Source organism: Aptenodytes forsteri, unplaced genomic scaffold (assembly GCF_000699145.1).
Source record: "Aptenodytes forsteri isolate BGI_AS27 unplaced genomic scaffold, ASM69914v1 Scaffold65, whole genome shotgun sequence".
NCBI classification, from domain to species: Eukaryota; Metazoa; Chordata; class Aves; order Sphenisciformes; family Spheniscidae; genus Aptenodytes; species Aptenodytes forsteri.
Window position 1 is genome coordinate 7,514,880 of NW_008795127.1, and position 18,711 is coordinate 7,533,590.

Consider the following 18,711-nt stretch of genomic DNA (forward strand, 5'->3'; position numbering starts at 1 on the left):
GGCTCATGTTCAGCCGGCTGTCGACCAACACCCCCAGCTCCTTTTCTGCTGCGCAGCTTTCCAGCCCCTCTTCCCCAAGCCTGTAGCGTTGCATGGGGTTGTTGTGACCCAAGTGCAGGACCTGGCACTTAGCCTTGTTGAAGCTCATACAGTTGGCCTCGGCCCATTGATCCAGCCTGTCCAGATCCCTCTGTAGAGCCTTCCTCCCTTGAGCAGATCAACACTCCCGCCCAACTTGGTGTCATCTGCAAACTTACTGAGGGTGCACTCGATCCCCTCATCCAGGTCATTGAGGTATGTTTTTTAAATCATCTAAGAATATAGTAGTCATATTTGTTTTCTTGTCTAGTTATGCAGAAGTTAGAGCAGAAAGACGACGAGAACTTGGTATTGAGGAGTCTCTTCCAGAGATAACAGCAGATAAAGTGAGTGTGTTATATAATTTTATTTTACCTCTTCTTTCTTTCATACTAAAAATAATATGTAAGCAAATACACAGCAGCAAGAAGTGTTTTGTCCTGTTACAGATGAAGTAATTATTTTGATCTCTAAATAATATGACTATTTAAAATTATCAAAGAAGTCTAGGAAGGGTGTTTGTTTAACTGTATTCTGCCCTGAACACTTACCCTCCTCTTTTCAGGAGTTCATGTGCATGTAGTTATAACACGGCAACATCCATAAGTCCTTATTACGATCTGATTCCTGCAGAGTTTGATTCATAAATAAATGTTCTTCCTTACTGGAAGCACCCATAGTCCAAAAAACCAAGGTCAACACACAAAGATGGCTTAAAGGAATTCACAAGAGGAAAGCAGGAACTGTTCCATTGTGTGACTGTCCCACTTTGTAGAAGTATACAAAATTCATTTTGAATTAAATGTCCTTCGAAGCTCAGTGAGTCTTAGATAAGCCAGCTGGTGCAGATGCTCTGTCATGTTTTCCTCTGGCAGTTCAGAAATGTTTTCCCTTAGCAGTTCAGCAAATTTCATTTGACAGTGCTCCTTCTAAAGGAATTAACTCATCCTTCCTCAAAAGAGTAAGCAGTTCACTCATGACACAAGTGTTCAGAGTGAATTGAGTTGTTAGAGAAGGCGGTCAGCTCAGCAGTTTGTGGCCTATGTCTGCATGCATTTTGGTTTCTAGGCTTATGTGGCTTTGGTTTGGTTTCTTTTCTAAGGATAAAAGCCACAAATGCAAACTGAGCTTACAGATATCAACCAGGTCACTACTTCTGCACAGTCACCTGTGTAAGGGGGTTGATTAGACACAGCATGGTCTTAGATATTTGCTAACAGAAACGTACATTGTGTGCTGAATCAGATAAAATAATTGTTGTTTGTGTGCGTCTCTTCAGAGTCAGGACTCTGGGTCTGACAATCATATAAACACAGTGAGTCTCAAAGAAGCACTGGAAAGGTTTGATACCAGCCCCACACCTTCTGCTTCCTCCAGGAGTTCAAGAAAATCTTCACATACTGCAGTATCAGATCATTCATGTAAGCACCAACTGTTGGTAATATAATTGCCTTCCTAGTGAAGGCTTTTTCTACTTTACTTACTTTGATTAAATGCATAACTAGCAGTTAATAATCATTTTGTGAAAAGTGTGCAAATGAAAATGTCCTTTTTGATGGGTCAGTGATCTGCTGACCACTCAGATTTTCAGAGGTTGTATAGTGACTTCTACTTCTAAAAGTACAATAGCAGCCTATTTCAGTCCATCGGATTGCATTATTGTTGGATATCCGAGTAAAAAAAGAGCCCAAGCCTTAAGCCTTTTTTTATTCATGAAAAGCTTCCTGTGATTTGATTATTGCATTGCAGAATTGACATCGCTGTTAACATGTCTCTTTCTGTTGTAACTCTGTACATTGTCAGCAACACCAACTAAAATGACAGTGGACACTAGCACTCCTTCAAGGCAAAGCTTATCTGGTCATGAAAAGACTGCGCAAAGAAGATCATCTCTGAGTAGTCAGGTAACTCTTCAGAGAAAAATTTTGCACTTAATCAGTGTAATTCACCTTTAAAAGGTATTATTAAATCCATATAACCTTTGTTTTATTTCGTCTGAAAACACATAATTTAAACTGTAACAGGTTCACTTGGAATATGTGAGTATCAGAATTGTATCATCAATGTGCAACTTGGGTGTACTACATTTTAAGGGAATACAATAATTAAGCATATAAGTATTTTTTAGCATTAGGGTTTGCAAGTTTGTGTATGAATCTGCTTTCACTCATACATAACTTCTTTCTACGATTCTGCATTTTAATATATATATGTATATAAGCAATTATATACATAATTACACATATGTATATATGTATTATGTACATATGTATATATACACATATATAAAATTGCCAATGTAATGCCTTGTATCCCTATAGAGAATTCATGTAGATTTATTACTCTAAGAATATTAGTGAATACTTTCATATAGAATCATAGAATCATTAAGGTTGGAAAAGACCTCTAAGATCATCAAATCCAACCGTCGACCCAACACCACCATGCCCGCTAAACCATGTCCCTAAGTGCCTCATCTACTCGTCTTTTAAATACCTCCAGGGATGGGGACTCCACCACTTCCCTGGGCAGCCTGTTCCAATGTTTCACCACTCTTTCAGTAAAGAAATTTTTCCTCATGTCCAATCTAAACCTCCCCTGGCGCAACTTGAGGCCATTTCCTCTCGTCCTATCGCTAGTTACTTGGGAGAAGAGACCGACACCCACCTCGCTACAACCTCCTTTCAGGGAGTTGTAGGGAGCGATGAGGTCTCCCCTCAGCCTCCTTTTCTCCAGGCTAAACAACCCCAGTTCCCTCAGCCCCTCCTCATAAGACTTGTTCTCCAGACCCTTCACCAGCCTCGTTGCCCTTCTCTGGACACGCTCCAGCACCTCAACGTCCTTCTTGTAGTGAGGGGCCCAAAACTGAACACGGTATTCGAGGTGCGGCCTCACCAGTGCCGAGTACAGGGGCACGATCACTTCCCTAGTCCTGCTGGCCACACTATTTCTGATACAGGCCAGGATGCCAGAACATAGCATCCTGGCCGTGGCATACATTATACGGAACAATATAGTTTCTGAAATCTTGGTAATGTGAGAAAATGTCATGCTTCATGTACTTGGTGCTCATGTTCCAGTTGAACTAATACATTCACTTCAAAATTAGAATGCTTATTAAAATATGCATTTTTTTAGATTATTAGTTTAAGAATAAATCAAAGGTTTCACCTTCCAAACTTGTTGCAAATGTTTTTCCCTTCCTACAAATAAGACTTTTAAAACAGTTGTAATTGTAATTTCTGTTTTTCCTGTTTTATACCTACTGTTTTTATATATTTGTAGCAGTGGAAAAGTTTTATATATATATTATGGATATAATCAATTGCTCTTGTGTTCTTAATTCTCTAAGGTTAGATATTTCAGGAAACGTTTACTTATTTTTATCATATGTTCATATGATGCTATTTTGGAATTGACACTTTATGTAAAGAAATATTTCATGTCAAGTATGAAGTTCATTCTCTTCCAGTTATGGAACAATTTTTTAAATCCTAGTCTTTAAGCTCCCAGTCTCTTGGACAACCAGTAGCACAGCCAGCGATGTCTCAGCCTGCAACTTTACAGCTCCAGTCTGGCATGTCCCAGGTATGGATTAAGTTGATTTATTGTTTATTATTTTTTAAACAGTCTTGTTCTGAATATAAGGATAATTTCTCTTTCAGAAATTGAGGTCTTGGGTGCCAAAGTCACCTTTAACATTATTCTCTTGAAATGAGCAAATTCCCCAATTTGACACTTTTCCTTTATTTTTTTCTTCCCGTTATTTGTGTGGATATAGTTTTCAGCCTTGGCTATTAGAAACATAGATAACACGACAAAATATTTTAGGATATTAATTTAAAAATCCATCTACTATGCTGTTAACTTTCTACACATACGCTTGTAACACAAGGCAACTTAGTGTATGAAAGAGTTTTGTGAAATAAGAACAGCGGTATCAGGTCCAACTGAAGATCTATGTCCTGTAGATAGGATATAACTATCAAAAGGTTGTATTGACTTGTAGCCCATAGCAGATGTCTAGGGAAGAATAGAAGTAGCAAACACTGTTCCTCTGTGGGCTCAGCCTCAACAGTTCATGACTGAGGGTATTCCCAATTTATTTGCATATGTTTTAGCTCTGGGTGAATTTTTTTGGTAAACTGGTACAATTCTCATTTTTAACCTGAGAGCGCTTTAACATCCGCAGTGCCATGTAAATTAGTAAGGCTTTTTACAGAGTCTTGGTGATTTGGACAGCAGTCAATTTCTTTTGCCACGGACTTTTTTTTTGGTTCACCAATTCTGATGCATCAATTAAATGTGAAATCAATTAAATGTGAGTTCTGTGACATTTTCATACTAATGAATTTGTCCTCATATTACGGTTATTAGCAGTTTAAAAAGCAGTGCTTGATTTCTTTGCTACTGTGGAGGAGTGTATTTACTGCTTGTATATAAAATGTCATTATTTTTGCTGAGCTTTTAATTTATTCATTGCACTACAGCCTGTGTTTCAGTTTTCAGCTCAATTAGGAGCTATGCAGCATCTAAAGGACCAGCTAGAGCAAAGAACACGCATGATAGAGGCAAATATTCATCGGCAGCAGGAAGAGTTGCGTAAGATTCAAGAGCAGCTTCAAATTGTCCACGGTCAAGGACTCCAGGTGAGTTAGTGTAACTCTTACAGGCTTGGTCTGTAGAGAATTTAGGCATCTAAAATGAGACTTGGGCACTTAATTCCACAAGGTGATCCTCCCTACCCCCTGTCAGCTGTCATCTGGACCTAATGTGCCTAAAATCCACAGCATCTGAAGCTACTGTTCTGAGGTACCTGCCATTTTGCTTCTGAATGTATCTGGAAGTGCCCCGGTGTATCTTTTCAGTGTTGAGCAGCTCAAGCCTAGCTTATGCCTAAATGTAAAAGGATGCAGTGGCTGTTACTTCTTGTATAGTTTTGCAGCCATTAGAATATTCATCCAGAATGTGCAAGATAAGCATTTATTTCCCCTTTTAGCTCAAGGGTGTCAAATTCATACCTTTAGTTTCTTAGGCTGTCCTAACTACCAGGCTGTGGTCCTCCTATACACCCTCCTGGTGAAGTGGTTCTACTTTGCAAGGTGTACTGAAATAGTTACTAACCCAGAAAGACAAGAAGTCTAGAGGATGCATTACGTAGTCTAGCGGCTGACTACCTGGTTTCTGTATTTTAACCAGTATATTTTTTTCTAATTTTGTCATTCTCTTTCCAGCAGCTCTCTTTGGAAGAAAAGAATGATCCTATTGGGTTTTTCTGGTTAAAAAAACCCAAACAAACAAAACAAACCCAAACCAAAACAAAAAACTAAAATACACCTTAAGGAAAGAATATAAATATTTTCAGTGTGAACTGTGAATAAAGAGTAGAAAAATTTACTTTCTGGAAGTATTGAGTATGTTGCTTACATTCTGTTGAAGAGTAGGAGTTCCTGGAATGTGCCGTTTTCAGTGTTTTATTGTATCTAGTGTAAGCCTGCCAGCAGTAGACTGCCTTACAGATGCCTCAAAAGGAGAGATTCACAGCTCTCTTCCCATGCACTGTGGAGGGACCTTATTCAGGACTGTGGAAACTAGGGAAAAATATCCAAGTGCTGCACATTCTACCTTATTATCCTGTCTCGTTGCAGTCTTGGGCCTAACTTGTTGTAAAGACTCAAATATTTTTGTGCTGAATTCAGTTTATTACAGTGATGTTGGAAAATTCAGTATAATAATTATGATTTCTTGATTGCCAAGGAAGATTACGTTCTTGGTGCTATGCCTGGATCTATTGATTCTGAGATTTTCTTCATTTGAATTAGTATCACTGCTGAAGATCCTACAAATGGAAATGTGATCTCAAATACATTTTGTCTTTAGGCAGTTGTAGACTACGTTACAGGTTAGTCTCTAAATAGTACTTTTTCTTTAAGAACAAATATTAAACAGTGTTTAGGGCTCTAGAAATCAGGATTCTCATTCTTCTCAGTTAGAGTCGAGTCTCTGAATACTGACCCTATACGGGAGTTGGGCCTCTTGCTCTTGGTGGTTGCAATGCTGTTTCAGCACCTCTAATAACTAAGATGAAACTTTATCTTATATTGATTTAAAATAATTAAGTTTAGTTTCTCTAAAACTTCTTGAACAGATTTTTCTTAAAAGCTAACTTGTGGATTTTTTTTTTTAAGATGTTCTTGCAGCAATCAACTTCTGGACTCAACTTTGGTTCTGTGCAGCTTGCTTCTGGAAATTCTTCAAATGTTCAGCAGCTTACACCAATAAACATGCAAGGTCAAGTTGTTCAGACTAATCAGACTCAAAGTGGGATGAACGCAGGCCATATAAGTACTCCACACATGATACAGCAACAGCCTTTGCAGAGTACTGCCACACAGGTAAAATTCTCATTGTTGATTTTGCTGGGTAGAACGTATACTCAAAACCACAGCTGAAACACAACAATAGCTTCCCTGACATCCCCCTCCCAAATTTTTTTTGAACAACGTCCTTTGAATCATATTCATTTCATCATGTTCGAAGTTTTACAATTGAAATGCATTTCTGTTCTTGCTAATGCAATTTCAGCTCTCGTTTTTATTTTAAGACTTAGGCATGTAAATAATAACAAGTAGCTTTTTGGAAAGACCAGTATCAAGAAAACTTTTAGCTTGCCTTTTTTTGAATGGCTATGAATTGTCCGTTGACAGAACACATAACAAGAGATTTGTACTAGGTGTGCTTGAAACCCAGTGTCCAGACAGTGGTCTACAGCAAATACCTAGAAAAGCATAGGAACAGGACAAGCATACATTAGGCTTCTGCAGTTGACTTTTCTACTCTTCAGTTTCAGTCAGATGCCATAGGTGTATTGCATCTGTAATGTAATAGCCTTTGATGGATTTTTCTTATATGAGTTTATCCAGTTTCTTTTGATTCCATGTAAACTTCTGAAATGCACAGTATCTCGTAGTGAGTTCTACAGCTTTACTTTCTGTGAAATATGATTATGTTTGTTTTTTAAACCTGCCACCCAGCTCATATACTGGGAAACATACTGAGCAGCTATTCACTTTTCATCTTCTCAGTCATACATGATTTCAGTCCTCTGTCACATGTATCTCCTGTTCTTCAAGCTGAACGCTTCTAATGGGTTTGACCGTTTTGTGTATGGAAGCTCTTTATACCTCTGATCTCTGTGGTCACCCTCCTCTGTACCTTTATCCAAATTCCATACTTTGTTTTTGAGATTTGTGAAGAGGCAGACTAGTGGTGGACAGTGTTATCATCTCAGCAGTAAGCTAGTTCCAAACTTTCAAGTAACAAATTGATTGACGTGATGTGCACGTTTTAGTCTGTCTGGCACAGAGATGCTGAAGGAGTGGAAAATAAGATCGTGAACAAACAGTATGCAAGTAGCTGAAAAATTGAGGAAAAAAATAACCTGAAGAGAAGAGGTTAGTCTAATAGATTTTCAGATGCCTGAGGGTCAGCCCCACCTCCAAATCCTCAGCTGGTAGAAATACCTGTCGACTTTAAATTAAGAATTCATTTGTAATAGAAAAACATTGGCAGTGTGGCCAATAACAATGAGGAGGACAGCTGTAGTACCTGGCTATTTTCAAATTACTATCTCAAAAAATACTTTTTCTTTTCAGCATAATCAACAAAATGTACTTAGTGGACACAATCAACAGTCTTCTCTTGCCAGTCAGTCACAGAACACAGTCTCGGCACCTTTGTATAACACTATGGTGATTTCTCAGCCAACAACAGGAAATGTGGTCCAGGTTCCTTCTAGCTTACCACAGAACAATAACCAGAATGCTGCTGCAGTAACCACTTTTACACAGGATAGACAAATCAGGTAAATCTTCAAGACCAATATTCAGATGACTTGCTATAATGATATGCTTGCATACCTACATCATATACAAAAGGAACTAAAGTAGTATTAAAAATCACATGATTTATTATTTTAACTATATATGGATACAACTGCTAAGCTGAACCTTGCCCAAAATAACATGTTCGCAGGCTTATCAAAACCCATGTTGTTATAGCAAAGTATGAACCTGACAAATCTGCATTTCTCAAGTGCACGTGATGCTTGACTTTTTTTTTCCTCAAGGGACTCCAAATGTCTTTTTCCATTAACAGATTTTCTCAAGGTCAGCAACTTGTAACAAAACTTGTCACGGCCCCAGTAGCATGTGGAGCGGTAATGGTACCAAGTACTATGTTTATGGGACAGGTGGTGACAGCTTATCCCACTTTTGCTGCCCAACAGCAGCAGCCACAGACTTTGTCAATAACGCAACAGCAGCAGCAGCAGCAGCAAAATCAGCAAGACCATCAGCAGCAGCTCACCACAGTTCAGCAACCAGCTCAGCCACAGCTGACCCAGCAGCCCCAACAGTTCCTACAGGTAACGCAGCATTCTCTACAGATTTTTCGAAGTCCTGACACTTTCAGCATTGCTGGCTTATCCTAGGGGTGCTTTATCTGAAAACAGAGTGCTTAAAATAGTAACCTATGAACAAGCCTGATGCATGAGATAAGTTTATTCCATAGACGTTCTCTAAAGTCTCACTACTTAAAGGAGAGGTGGTCTTTCCTGCAATTTCACTCTATGCTTGTTCCTATTTTATATCTTCTTCCCTTTGAATTGCTGCTCTTGATTGAGCATGGGATGAAGAAACAGATGTTTTCCTTTAAAACAGCTTGTGTTTTCTTTGCATTCACGTATTAATGCAAGAAGGTATGAGAGATGATCTCAAACAGAATTGGTTGGTTTGGAAAGCAGCATGCAGCCCAAAGCAAGACATGGCCCCATAACATGGGGCATGAACATCTGTCTAGGCTACAGGGGAGGCTGAGCAGCAAGTAACCTTGTAAGCAGAGAGTAAAGAAGAACTTTGGTTTAGAGGAGAAAGAAGAGAGATTGGATCAAAAGAGAAGGAAGGCAAAACCCAAGGAGTTTAGAGACAGGAAACGCCTACAAAAAGAAAAGAACCAGAGGGTAGAAAGAATTGATGGGGAAATCTGTTGCCATTTATTGATTCCAGTTAATCACTGGCACATAGCTCACCCAGCAGATGATTTTGGTGAGGGAGATGCAGTGGTAGCTAGAACACTAGAGAGGAAGGGCCTCCAAGGAGGCGTGGGTTAAAAAATCGTAATTTGGCCTCTGATGTTGCCTTCTCCAAAGAAAGATAAAGTCCATGTAACTGTCACTGTCAGTTTGTGCACATTCTTAACATTCTTTAACTACTCTGGGAATGTCAATTTTTTTTTTTACTCTTTAAGAGTATACATAATTAAAAATCCTTATTTTGCAAGTATTTCTTCTTACTATGTGTGGTCTCCCATTTGCACTAAATGAGGGATCCTGTGCATAGGTGGAATATATACAAATGCCGTAAGTAATTGGAGGCTTAACCTACATTTATATGTGCAAGGAATGGTTACGGTTCTGTTTAGGGCTGAGTAAAGTTTTCTTTCACTAGGTCATTGATAGAAAATACTGACTTGTTGAAAAAATCTTTCATGGAAACATACCAATTTCAGTCATGCATCAGGCAAAGGCTTTTCAGCTGCAAGTTGGCTCTCAAAAAGAGAGCTGAAGAATACCTAGTGATTTGAATTTCAGCACTCATTTATGTAGTGGGAGAGTCTTGAACTGAATCAAACTAGAGTGCAGATTTGAATGTGTTCTCTGACAACTCAGATAAATACTGGAACAACAATGCTGCTTAGCAGGTTGGTGGTATCTGTAGCTGTTTCTAAATTAAAAATTTTGTACAATTTTGATTTCATTCTGGTGAAAAACAGAAGATTTGTGAAAGATGAAGATCTCCAAAGGCCTGTTCCTGTCCTAGAATTTCTTTCTAGGCAAAAGTTTAGTATTTTTAATACAAACTATTAAAGTGCTAGAATTTGAAGTGAAGCAAATGCTCTTTAAAAATGGAGAAAAGGAACAGTGCTTTTCCTGCCTCTGCTCACTGGGGCAGATCACAGCCTGATTCTGTGGGTGCAGCCCACGAGGTAGTTCGCTTCCTGCTGCAGAACGTGTTTCTGGATTGAGACGTCCAAGTGCATTTGTACCCATCCTTCATTGCTTTTCTTCAGTAACCACCATCTTTTGGTTCTAAGAAAATGAATACTAAAACTAAGTACTGTTTCCAATAGTAATTAATCCCCTTCCAAGGGGATGTTTGGGTCTGCAAATGCGGCAGTTTCTTTGACTGTTCGTTTTGGCTGTGGGGGATACATGTGATCTGTGCCAGGTCATGCACTGTTTTTTCATTTGATTGCAATGACAGCCACCTGCCCTTGTTCAAATAGATTCCTTAAGCCCTGTTATGCTCTTGTGGTTTGAAATGGTGACAAATTGCCATGTGTTCCTACCCATTGTCACGGGAAATTACGAAGACCAGTTACAGCTGCTTTATTAATTGGTCAGATGCGCTAATTAACTTTATTAATATGAACTAATCTTTGCATTGTCTGCTCAGCCTAAATGACCAAATCAGAAGTTTATTTTGATTGAACCCTTGTGAAAAGTTAAAAAGCAGCTAGGCCTGTGTTTCTCAGTGCAGCAGGAAAAATAATCTTTCCCTATTTGCATGTTTTAGACATCCAGGTTACTTCATGGAAATCAGTCAGCTCAGCTTATCCTCTCTGCTGCTTTCCCACTACAACAAAGCACTTTTACTCAGTCCCACCACCAGCAGCATCAGTCGCAGCAGCAGCAGCAGCAACTGTCGCGACACAGAACTGACAAGATGACTGATCCTTCCAAAGTTCAGCCACAATAGTGTGGGGCTCTGCCTCTTTTTGAAGCAAACCACCAGGAGGGGGCTGCTCCACAAACGGTTGCACTGAGGCTACAGAGGTAGCAGTACGAAGGCTTTCTAACACCGTGGTGTTGAGACCTACTTCTAACTTCTGGAATCTGTTAAGAAAAGCCAGAAGATGACGATGGGGACACGGCCAACTTTGATAGTTGCCCCAGTTTCTGTGTTCTAAAGGATTTGCTGCCATGTGTTAATTTGTCCAGGTGAAATCTCAACATGTGACTGAAATGAGAGGGATGCTGAAAATATTGGTATTTTTATCAATCCTGTACATTTTTAAAGTATTAAAATGGACATGGAGCAATTGTTTGAATTAGCAGAAAAAAATGCCAGGAATATAGTCCAAAAAACATCTAATTTTTTTCAGATGATTATGGGACAGTAAATATTTTGAAAATGTTGTGTGAAATCCAGTTCTCTGTTGTACAGATGCTGTAAAATATTGTGTATATGTCTGCATAAAAGGAGAAAGAGCAAAATATTTTATATGATGCATGAAAATGTAACCTGTTATTTGTAGGTTTGAATATGTTTCCCTAAATTCTCACACCATACTCAGACTAATGTTTTCCTCTGTTCTACCCTTTTGTTTACAACATGATGCATCATTATTTTCACCCTAAATGTGGGCACAAGTCTCCTGTTTGTGCTTTGTCTGTGATGTCAGGGTTTGTTCGGTGAGGTATAGTGTGTTGGTTAGTTGACTTCTCGAGGTTAAATTATTGATTAAGCTGTTTGAACTGGTGATCATGCATCAGGGTTCAGGACATTCAGATTCATGAATATCATCCATCATTTCATAATTAATTCATCATTTTATTTGAAAAATAGGAATTTGCACTGCTTTCTCGCGGATGGTTTGGAATTTTATTCCCCAAAGCTATCTTTTGATATAGTTCATAGTTGGAAATATTTATGTAAAAGGTTTAAAAAAAAATGACAGTAATTTTCAAGAATGTTTCAGTTATAGGAGTAATTTGCACAAAAATATATTTACATTTAATAACCTTTTGGGCACTTTTTAACCACTTTCTCTGTGGTGAGAATTGTAACTTGTTAAAATATGTTGGAATCTTTTTATTCTCCTTCAAAAATTAGTCAGAACTAATTCAGGGTCATTTTAACAACAACAACAAAACCCATAGTGCCTTGATTTTAATTCAGGTGATAATGTTAAACATCTTGAATTACAACGTCTTGAATCTGTAACCATTTTCAATTTTGAAGTCTTAGTACATTGTCAACCAAACTTGTGTATCTACTTCATAGCTATTTCTGTATTGTGTTGATTTTAATAATGGTCTGAGTTGAGAACATGAGCATTTTTGAGTGGTAGTCCCCCTCAAACACTAGCCAGAAACAGAAGAGTCTCTAAAATCTCAGACCTTGGAGGTAATAACTCTTAACAGATCAAAAAATCTAGAAGTACACGTTTCTCCTTTTGCAGGAGGAGGAATAGTAAGCTGATTTTGTTTTGGTTTTTCTTGTAATCATTTTTGTAGCGTTAAAAGTGTGTGTTGGGGGAGATCATGACTGCATTTAACACTACCAGGCTATTGATTTAAGAGATATCACTGAACTAAGACTTCAGAAGGCAACTTCACTTTATAAAGAAAATAAAAAGTTCCAACAGATATGATGTGCTATTTTAAGTAAATGTTCAGTAGGTTTTTATGGTACTAGTTTGTGGAAACCAGAACTTCAAAGGGAAATGAATCAATGCTGATAGATCTGATAATTAAAAACAAAACCAGTAAAGGCAGTTAAAATTAGTACTAGGGAGAGAAAGCTGGATTAATCTTGAATACTGAGGAGGAGTTGAATGAATGTAACCAAACGGTGATGGACTGTTTTGTACTATGAAACAGTTTGATTGTATTACTGGATGAACCAAACCCGCAGGAAGGTAATACCAGTTTAGCCAAGCATTTGATACAGTTGGTTGCGTTTTGAGGCTAGCCTTTGCCTCTGCACGTGTCCCACCGTTAGATCTTTGTTATTCCCCAGTTATAAAGCAAGAGTTTGGCACCAAAAAGCACAGTAGCGAACAAGGAAGGAGAGTGTGAGAAACACAGTACCAAAGAGAATCAGATTGTTTTCTGCTCCAAGAAGCCTCTTGCAACCTGGAGCAAGGAACAGATGCCAATACCAAACATAGCAAGGAACACTTCCCCTTCCTTAAAGGGATTTCTGGCATTCTTTGGGCTGGAATAATTGTCAGAAACCTGTTTCTGTACAGTTCTATGTAAAGAAATCCTGCCTTGCTCTACTATCCCTACCACGCTGTTCCACCTGTTTCTAAATTAAGCTGCGTTGACTAGAGGTCTGTGCTATCAGTACTTTTGCTTAATGGAAAATAGGTTAGATGATAGATAAAAAAAAAATTAACCAATTACAATGATAATATAGCACTAAAAAAAGAGAAGTGGGAGAGCTTTAATAGTGCTGTTAGAACTATTGAATAGTGGTAAAATAGGTTTATTAAGCTATTACACTGAGAATTACAGAAAATAGAGATACCAGCCAGACAGTTAATGATGCAGCTTTTTATATAAAGCTTCATTCAAACTTCTCTTCCCATTTCCCCCTTCCCAAATACTCTGGTGTGCTGCTATAGGTCTGTCAGTAAAAAGGCTAAACTAGGTGAGAGAGAAATTCGATGGTGACAATAGCATGGCTGCTGAAGGAGAACTATAGAAATGTACGCTTTGATCAAGAAGCTTTTTGTAACCTCAGAGAGAGGCCATTCAATTACAGAGCTACCAGCTAGTAGAGAAAGTATAGGGGATGGGGAAATTCAAAGAAACTGGAAAAATACAGCACGCATTTGAAAAATTCTTGCCACAAATCAGGCAAACTTTCTACAAAAGCGATACGTAGAACTTGGTCCAGATTCTGTGCAAGGATGCAGATGCTTTGTTTCACAGCTAATGACTAAAAAGCGTATCTTTAAAGGGTCTGCAGCTTCCCCTGTTGCTGACTCAATTGCTGAACTGTCCTTGATTTTTAGTGGGAAGAGGACCAGGCTATTGCCTCTTTCTTAACCAGCCTTTTGCTTCTGCCCGACTCGTTTACTACAGTCATAGACTTATTTGCAACATCCTAATAAACAGCACGATGATGAATGCTGTGATGCTGCAGGTTCTGGAGCGTAAGCGTTACAGAATGAGTCTGACAGAAGGGAAGGAGCCTGTTAGGGAGAGGATTGTATTTAAGAAGAAATGGGCTGGTGATACATAATGGAGTGAAAAAGACAGCATAGTTGCATGGCGTTTAGGAGACAGACATTGTTTGCCTGCGATGGGTGAGGATTTGAAGAAAAGCTTCTAGGATAACTTCAGACTAAAAGAATATAGCTATTTTTATATTATATTTAATATATATTATATTTGTATATAAATATGAAAGGATTCTAGTAGGAGCTCTCCATATGCCTTCCATTTCATCTAGAAGGTTTACCTTCTGCACTACGGTTCCAGTGTGTCACCACCTTCTGTACCAGGTATCCTTACGAGAGATAGGTTTCATTTCAGCTTTATGTAAAAATGAATAAAATAAAGCTATATCAGGCAGTTTTTCACAGAAAAAGAAATTCTTTTAAGACTCAAATAGCACTTTCTCTTTTTTTTTATTTTTGAGTAATAACAAGCACTTTACTGAAAAGACTATTTGAAAAACAATTTCTTTAGTCAGTGAAACTGTTAAAAAGGGGGGGCATCGAGGAATAACATGCATAAAACTGTCAAGAGAGGCATTTCTGGGAAATGTTTCTTTAATATGGCGATCCTTTGAGGCTCAAAGTGCGAGATTAAAAAGGCTTCTGAAACCAGTTGGCTTTGTGTTTTATACGGCCAGGGGGAAGGATTAGTGATGATAGCTTCCTTGGAAGGAGACTTTTTAAGTTGCACAGTTGCCTATGAGAGAGGATCATCCAGAGGCTCCTTTGCCTGCTCAGTAATTCTAAGTGTCCCTTAGGATTATAGTTTGTGTGAAAATGTTCTGAAGGTTTAAAGATGTGGCCTTTTTCAGATGTTGAAGTCGATTCAAGAACCATTTATATTTTCAGAGGTTTAACCCAGGTATTGTTATGAGTGTTTTAAATGTCGTGGCATCCGGAGATGTCAAACATGTCAGATTCATAAGTTTCTCTATTTGAAATCATTATTAAAATTAGACGTACAGTCAGAGGGCTGGAAAATGGTTATTTTGATTAAAAGGGAAAAGAGACTAGTTTTAATAATTAACCTTTTATTTTTTTACTTATCCCTGGTGGAAAAAAGTTGAAGAGAATTAAATGAATTTGGATTTAAAAAGGCGTATTTAAACAAATCGTAGTAGATGAGACAACTGTGAGAGAACATTTGAAACTGTCTTGGTTGTCCATGAGACTGGATGGTTGCTTTTTCACTATCATGATTTTTAACACTACATTCCTTGTCTTTTTTTTTTTTTTAAACAGGTGATTTTAAGCTCTGCTATGCTTCATGCTATGTCATCTGCATGAATTTTGCCAGCATGATATGCTATATTCAAAGAAATTGTACCTAAATAAAAAGGAGGGGGGAAAAAAACACAACACAAAACAAAACACTGTGTCTGAACAAAATACTGTATGGCCTAATATGGAGACCCCAGCTGAGACTGACAGATGCTGCATTAATAGACAATCAATGGGTAATTATTTATGAAACACTTCTGGGAATGGTCTTAAAGATGTTACTGCTTTGAAAGCGGTTGGCAAGTTGTCTTTTTTTAACAAGAAAGGTAAAAATTATTTATTTTCAAATATATCAGATTGAATTTTGAGTTTTTAAGCAGTGTTGATTTCACAGTGTCTTGGGTTCCAGTTTTGTTTTGTATTTTTTTAACTGGCATTAGATTTGTATACATAAAAGAAAACAAACAGAAAAACCCTAGTGCCGCTCATATTGACGTCAGGAAATGTAGATACAGTTCCCTGGTGTTCATGTGACCATTACTAACTGTCAATTTTTTAACTGAATAAATGTAACTCATTTAAAATTTCACTTTTTGTAGCTTCTAAGGTTCTAGACTTTTTTTTTCCTGAGTTGCTCGATGTCAGTTTTATCCAAGTTTCACAGTGAAGCGCTCTCTTACCCTTCCCACGACTGTAACAAAGGCACTCTCTCTCCCCCACCCCCAGAACCATCTTGTGAGAAGCTGCTTGATGCTGACTTTATCTTCCCCCCCTGGCCAGACAAATGATTTGTGAGACTTAGTAAAAATGCATACTGTATTTTTTTTTCTTGTCTTCTCTCTGTGTATCTATAAATTGATGCCCCACTCTAAAGGCTAGAGACCTTTGATTTGTGTATTTACATTACTGCCTTGGAATTTACTCACGCAGCACTTGTTTGAATGTGCACAACTTAAAACTACTTTTGTATCTTCATGTGTACAGTCCCTGTCCTCTCCAGATGATGGAGCAGCACTGCAGAGCCTACGCGTGTGCGCGGGAGGCTTTATCAAGCATAGCCCTCCCCTCACTTTCTGGCATGGCCAAAACACCCTCCTTTAATTCTTTCAACTCCCCTCCCTGGGTATTCCCACTGCTGGTGAATTGTCAAATACTTTTAAAGGAATAGAGATGATCTGAAACGTCGGCTATGCCACTGGAAAAGGCAGGAGAGACTTGCATTTAGCTGAGAGCGCAACTCGTTAGCGCATTGCTTTGAAGAGCTTGTGATAACGTGTAACCTGCCAGGCTGGTCTAATCCTTTCTCCCTCATCCTTTTGCACTGATCAAAGTGTGAACGTCAATAATAAGCATTTAATAATTTGAAATTAATTAAATGCTCAAGGAAAGGTGGGAGGGAAGGAAATCCTGTGGTTGAAGCTGAATGCCTGGAGACAATGATAAATATGCTTAGCCATTTTTACAGTCTGCAGTCCTTTTCTTTCTGTAATATCACACTAGATATTATGTGTGATATGTGATATACGTGAAGATACTGATCTTTTGCCTTCGGGAATTAAATAATACTTGTGCAAGTTGTATCTGCCTTCTAGATGCCATAAACTCCCTGTGCCCCAGGAGTCGAAACAGAATTAGCTATAGAAATGCTGTAGTTAAAAACTGTCAACGCCCACCAGCGATAAGGCCGATAGCATGTAGCAAGCAAGATTATCAGTTTTCTTAAAATTGAACTTTGGAAATATCAATATATTTTTCCATGAACTTATCAAGAAGAAGAGCTGTAATTATAACTGCTGCCACACCTGAAGCAATGCTGTTCAATGGCGTTTTGCTGTCGTGCAAACTTAGAAACAAAAACCACGCTTACACGAGAATGCAACTGTTAGGTACTTGTAAAGATTAGCAATCCAAAGGTTAGTTGCACTTCTGAGTCTCGGGCATTAGTGATACAAGTTCCAGAAGTTTTCAGCTGTTCGAGGGTAACACATAACAAGAACAAAAATTTCCATGGTCTTACGAGCATTCTTTGCAGCACACGGTCTCTATCACTGTCAGACCCTTTGGCAACTATATTTTCACTTGGGAAGTACATCTAAATAATCCAGAAGAAATACACATCTGTACTACATGGCACATACAGATGGAAAATGTTACGGGTTAAATGTAACCTGTATCTGCATTAGCAAAAGCCTGTGGCTGTAACTTGCCAAGGGTGCTGAATTCAGGGGCTGTACGAGGTCACCTATGGAAACATGCCATGTCAGTATGGCAAGTGCCATTACATCGTTATTTCCACGTCTCTGGAAATTAAGGACAACTCGGGTTATATTAGGATGAAACTGCCCGATTCTCTTAATTCAAGATCAGAGATTTTATTTTTTTTTTTAAATATACAAAAATCTGAGGCTCAACCACCAACCCCTTTCTAGAAATGTGTTGTAAAACACATGAATACAGTGTAAAAAAACCCGTGAATACGGTGGCAGCATTCCAGCTGCTGTGCAGCCTGCCCCAAGCAGGAGGTGCAGCTGAGGCGCAGGGAAGCCTGTACAGCAGCAGGCTGCCTCGTACAGCACTGGGTGAATAGAGCTGCTCATTAACTTTTGGATTTCCAGACTTAGTATCTGACTATTCTACCTCAAAACAGCAAGCCCAAGCACCAGCCCAGCATATGCATACCTGGTTGCATTGCCCTAGGAGGAACAGGCTTGCTTGTGAACCGGACCTGTGCTTTGGTTCAATAGGTTTCCTTTGAAAAACTTTGTCCTGGCAGGACAGAAATTACAAGTTTACCTTAATTTTGCTTATTGCACTTTGCCACGTACGATGTAGTGAGACAGGCTTTGCCTAAGGATTGGTAATAGGCACCTTCGAAAACAACAAGCACAAGCTCTTTCTCATTTTAAACATCTCAGTTGATGCGAGGTTTTTTTTCCATCCCAGTAGGACCGTCATCGTCTCTACTTTGTTTCTGTTGCTCAAGCCTGGAAATGAGTAGTTCCAGGTGATGCGCACTTTTAAACCGCTCTTGTGTGCACATGCAGAGATGCACATTCCTGCGTGAGACACTGCTTTGGAGGTTCCTTCGGCAGCAACAGTGAAATCGGCTGCAGCTGCTAATGCATCTCACCCCAGCAGGGAGAGCTGCAAGACAGATGGGAAACCCGTGGTGGACAGTTGCCCGTCGATCTCCCATGTTGCAGGCGCAACGATTTGCAGAGCTCTCCCTTCAACACCTGCTCGCTGCATTCCACGTTCTCCAGCTACAAAAGAACAAGAAACTGCACAGGACTGTGACAATTAAAACTTCAGCTACTTACCTTAAGTGTTTCTTTCATA

The 18,711-nt window shown here is 38.8% G+C and overlaps 1 protein-coding gene across 3 annotated transcripts in view; it reads left to right on the plus strand.

The window, feature by feature from the left end:
* Positions 1 to 11,866, plus strand: part of CLOCK (clock circadian regulator) — a 31,811-nt gene extending 19,945 nt beyond the window's left edge. For 2 of the 3 annotated variants that reach the window (XM_009277411.2, XM_009277412.2), the window contains exons 12-20: positions 350 to 425; positions 1,358 to 1,499; positions 1,882 to 1,982; positions 3,577 to 3,666; positions 4,569 to 4,727; positions 6,267 to 6,473; positions 7,734 to 7,942; positions 8,236 to 8,503; positions 10,713 to 11,866. In XM_009277411.2, the coding sequence (XP_009275686.1) occupies positions 350 to 425; positions 1,358 to 1,499; positions 1,882 to 1,982; positions 3,577 to 3,666; positions 4,569 to 4,727; positions 6,267 to 6,473; positions 7,734 to 7,942; positions 8,236 to 8,503; positions 10,713 to 10,895 (1,435 nt within the window). In that variant the 3' untranslated portion in view covers positions 10,896 to 11,866. The remainder of the gene's footprint in view (positions 1 to 349; positions 426 to 1,357; positions 1,500 to 1,881; positions 1,983 to 3,576; positions 3,667 to 4,568; positions 4,728 to 6,266; positions 6,474 to 7,733; positions 7,943 to 8,235; positions 8,504 to 10,712) is intronic. The other variant, XM_009277413.2, reaches the window with a different exon arrangement.
* The last annotated feature ends 6,845 nt before the right edge of the window (positions 11,867 to 18,711 follow it).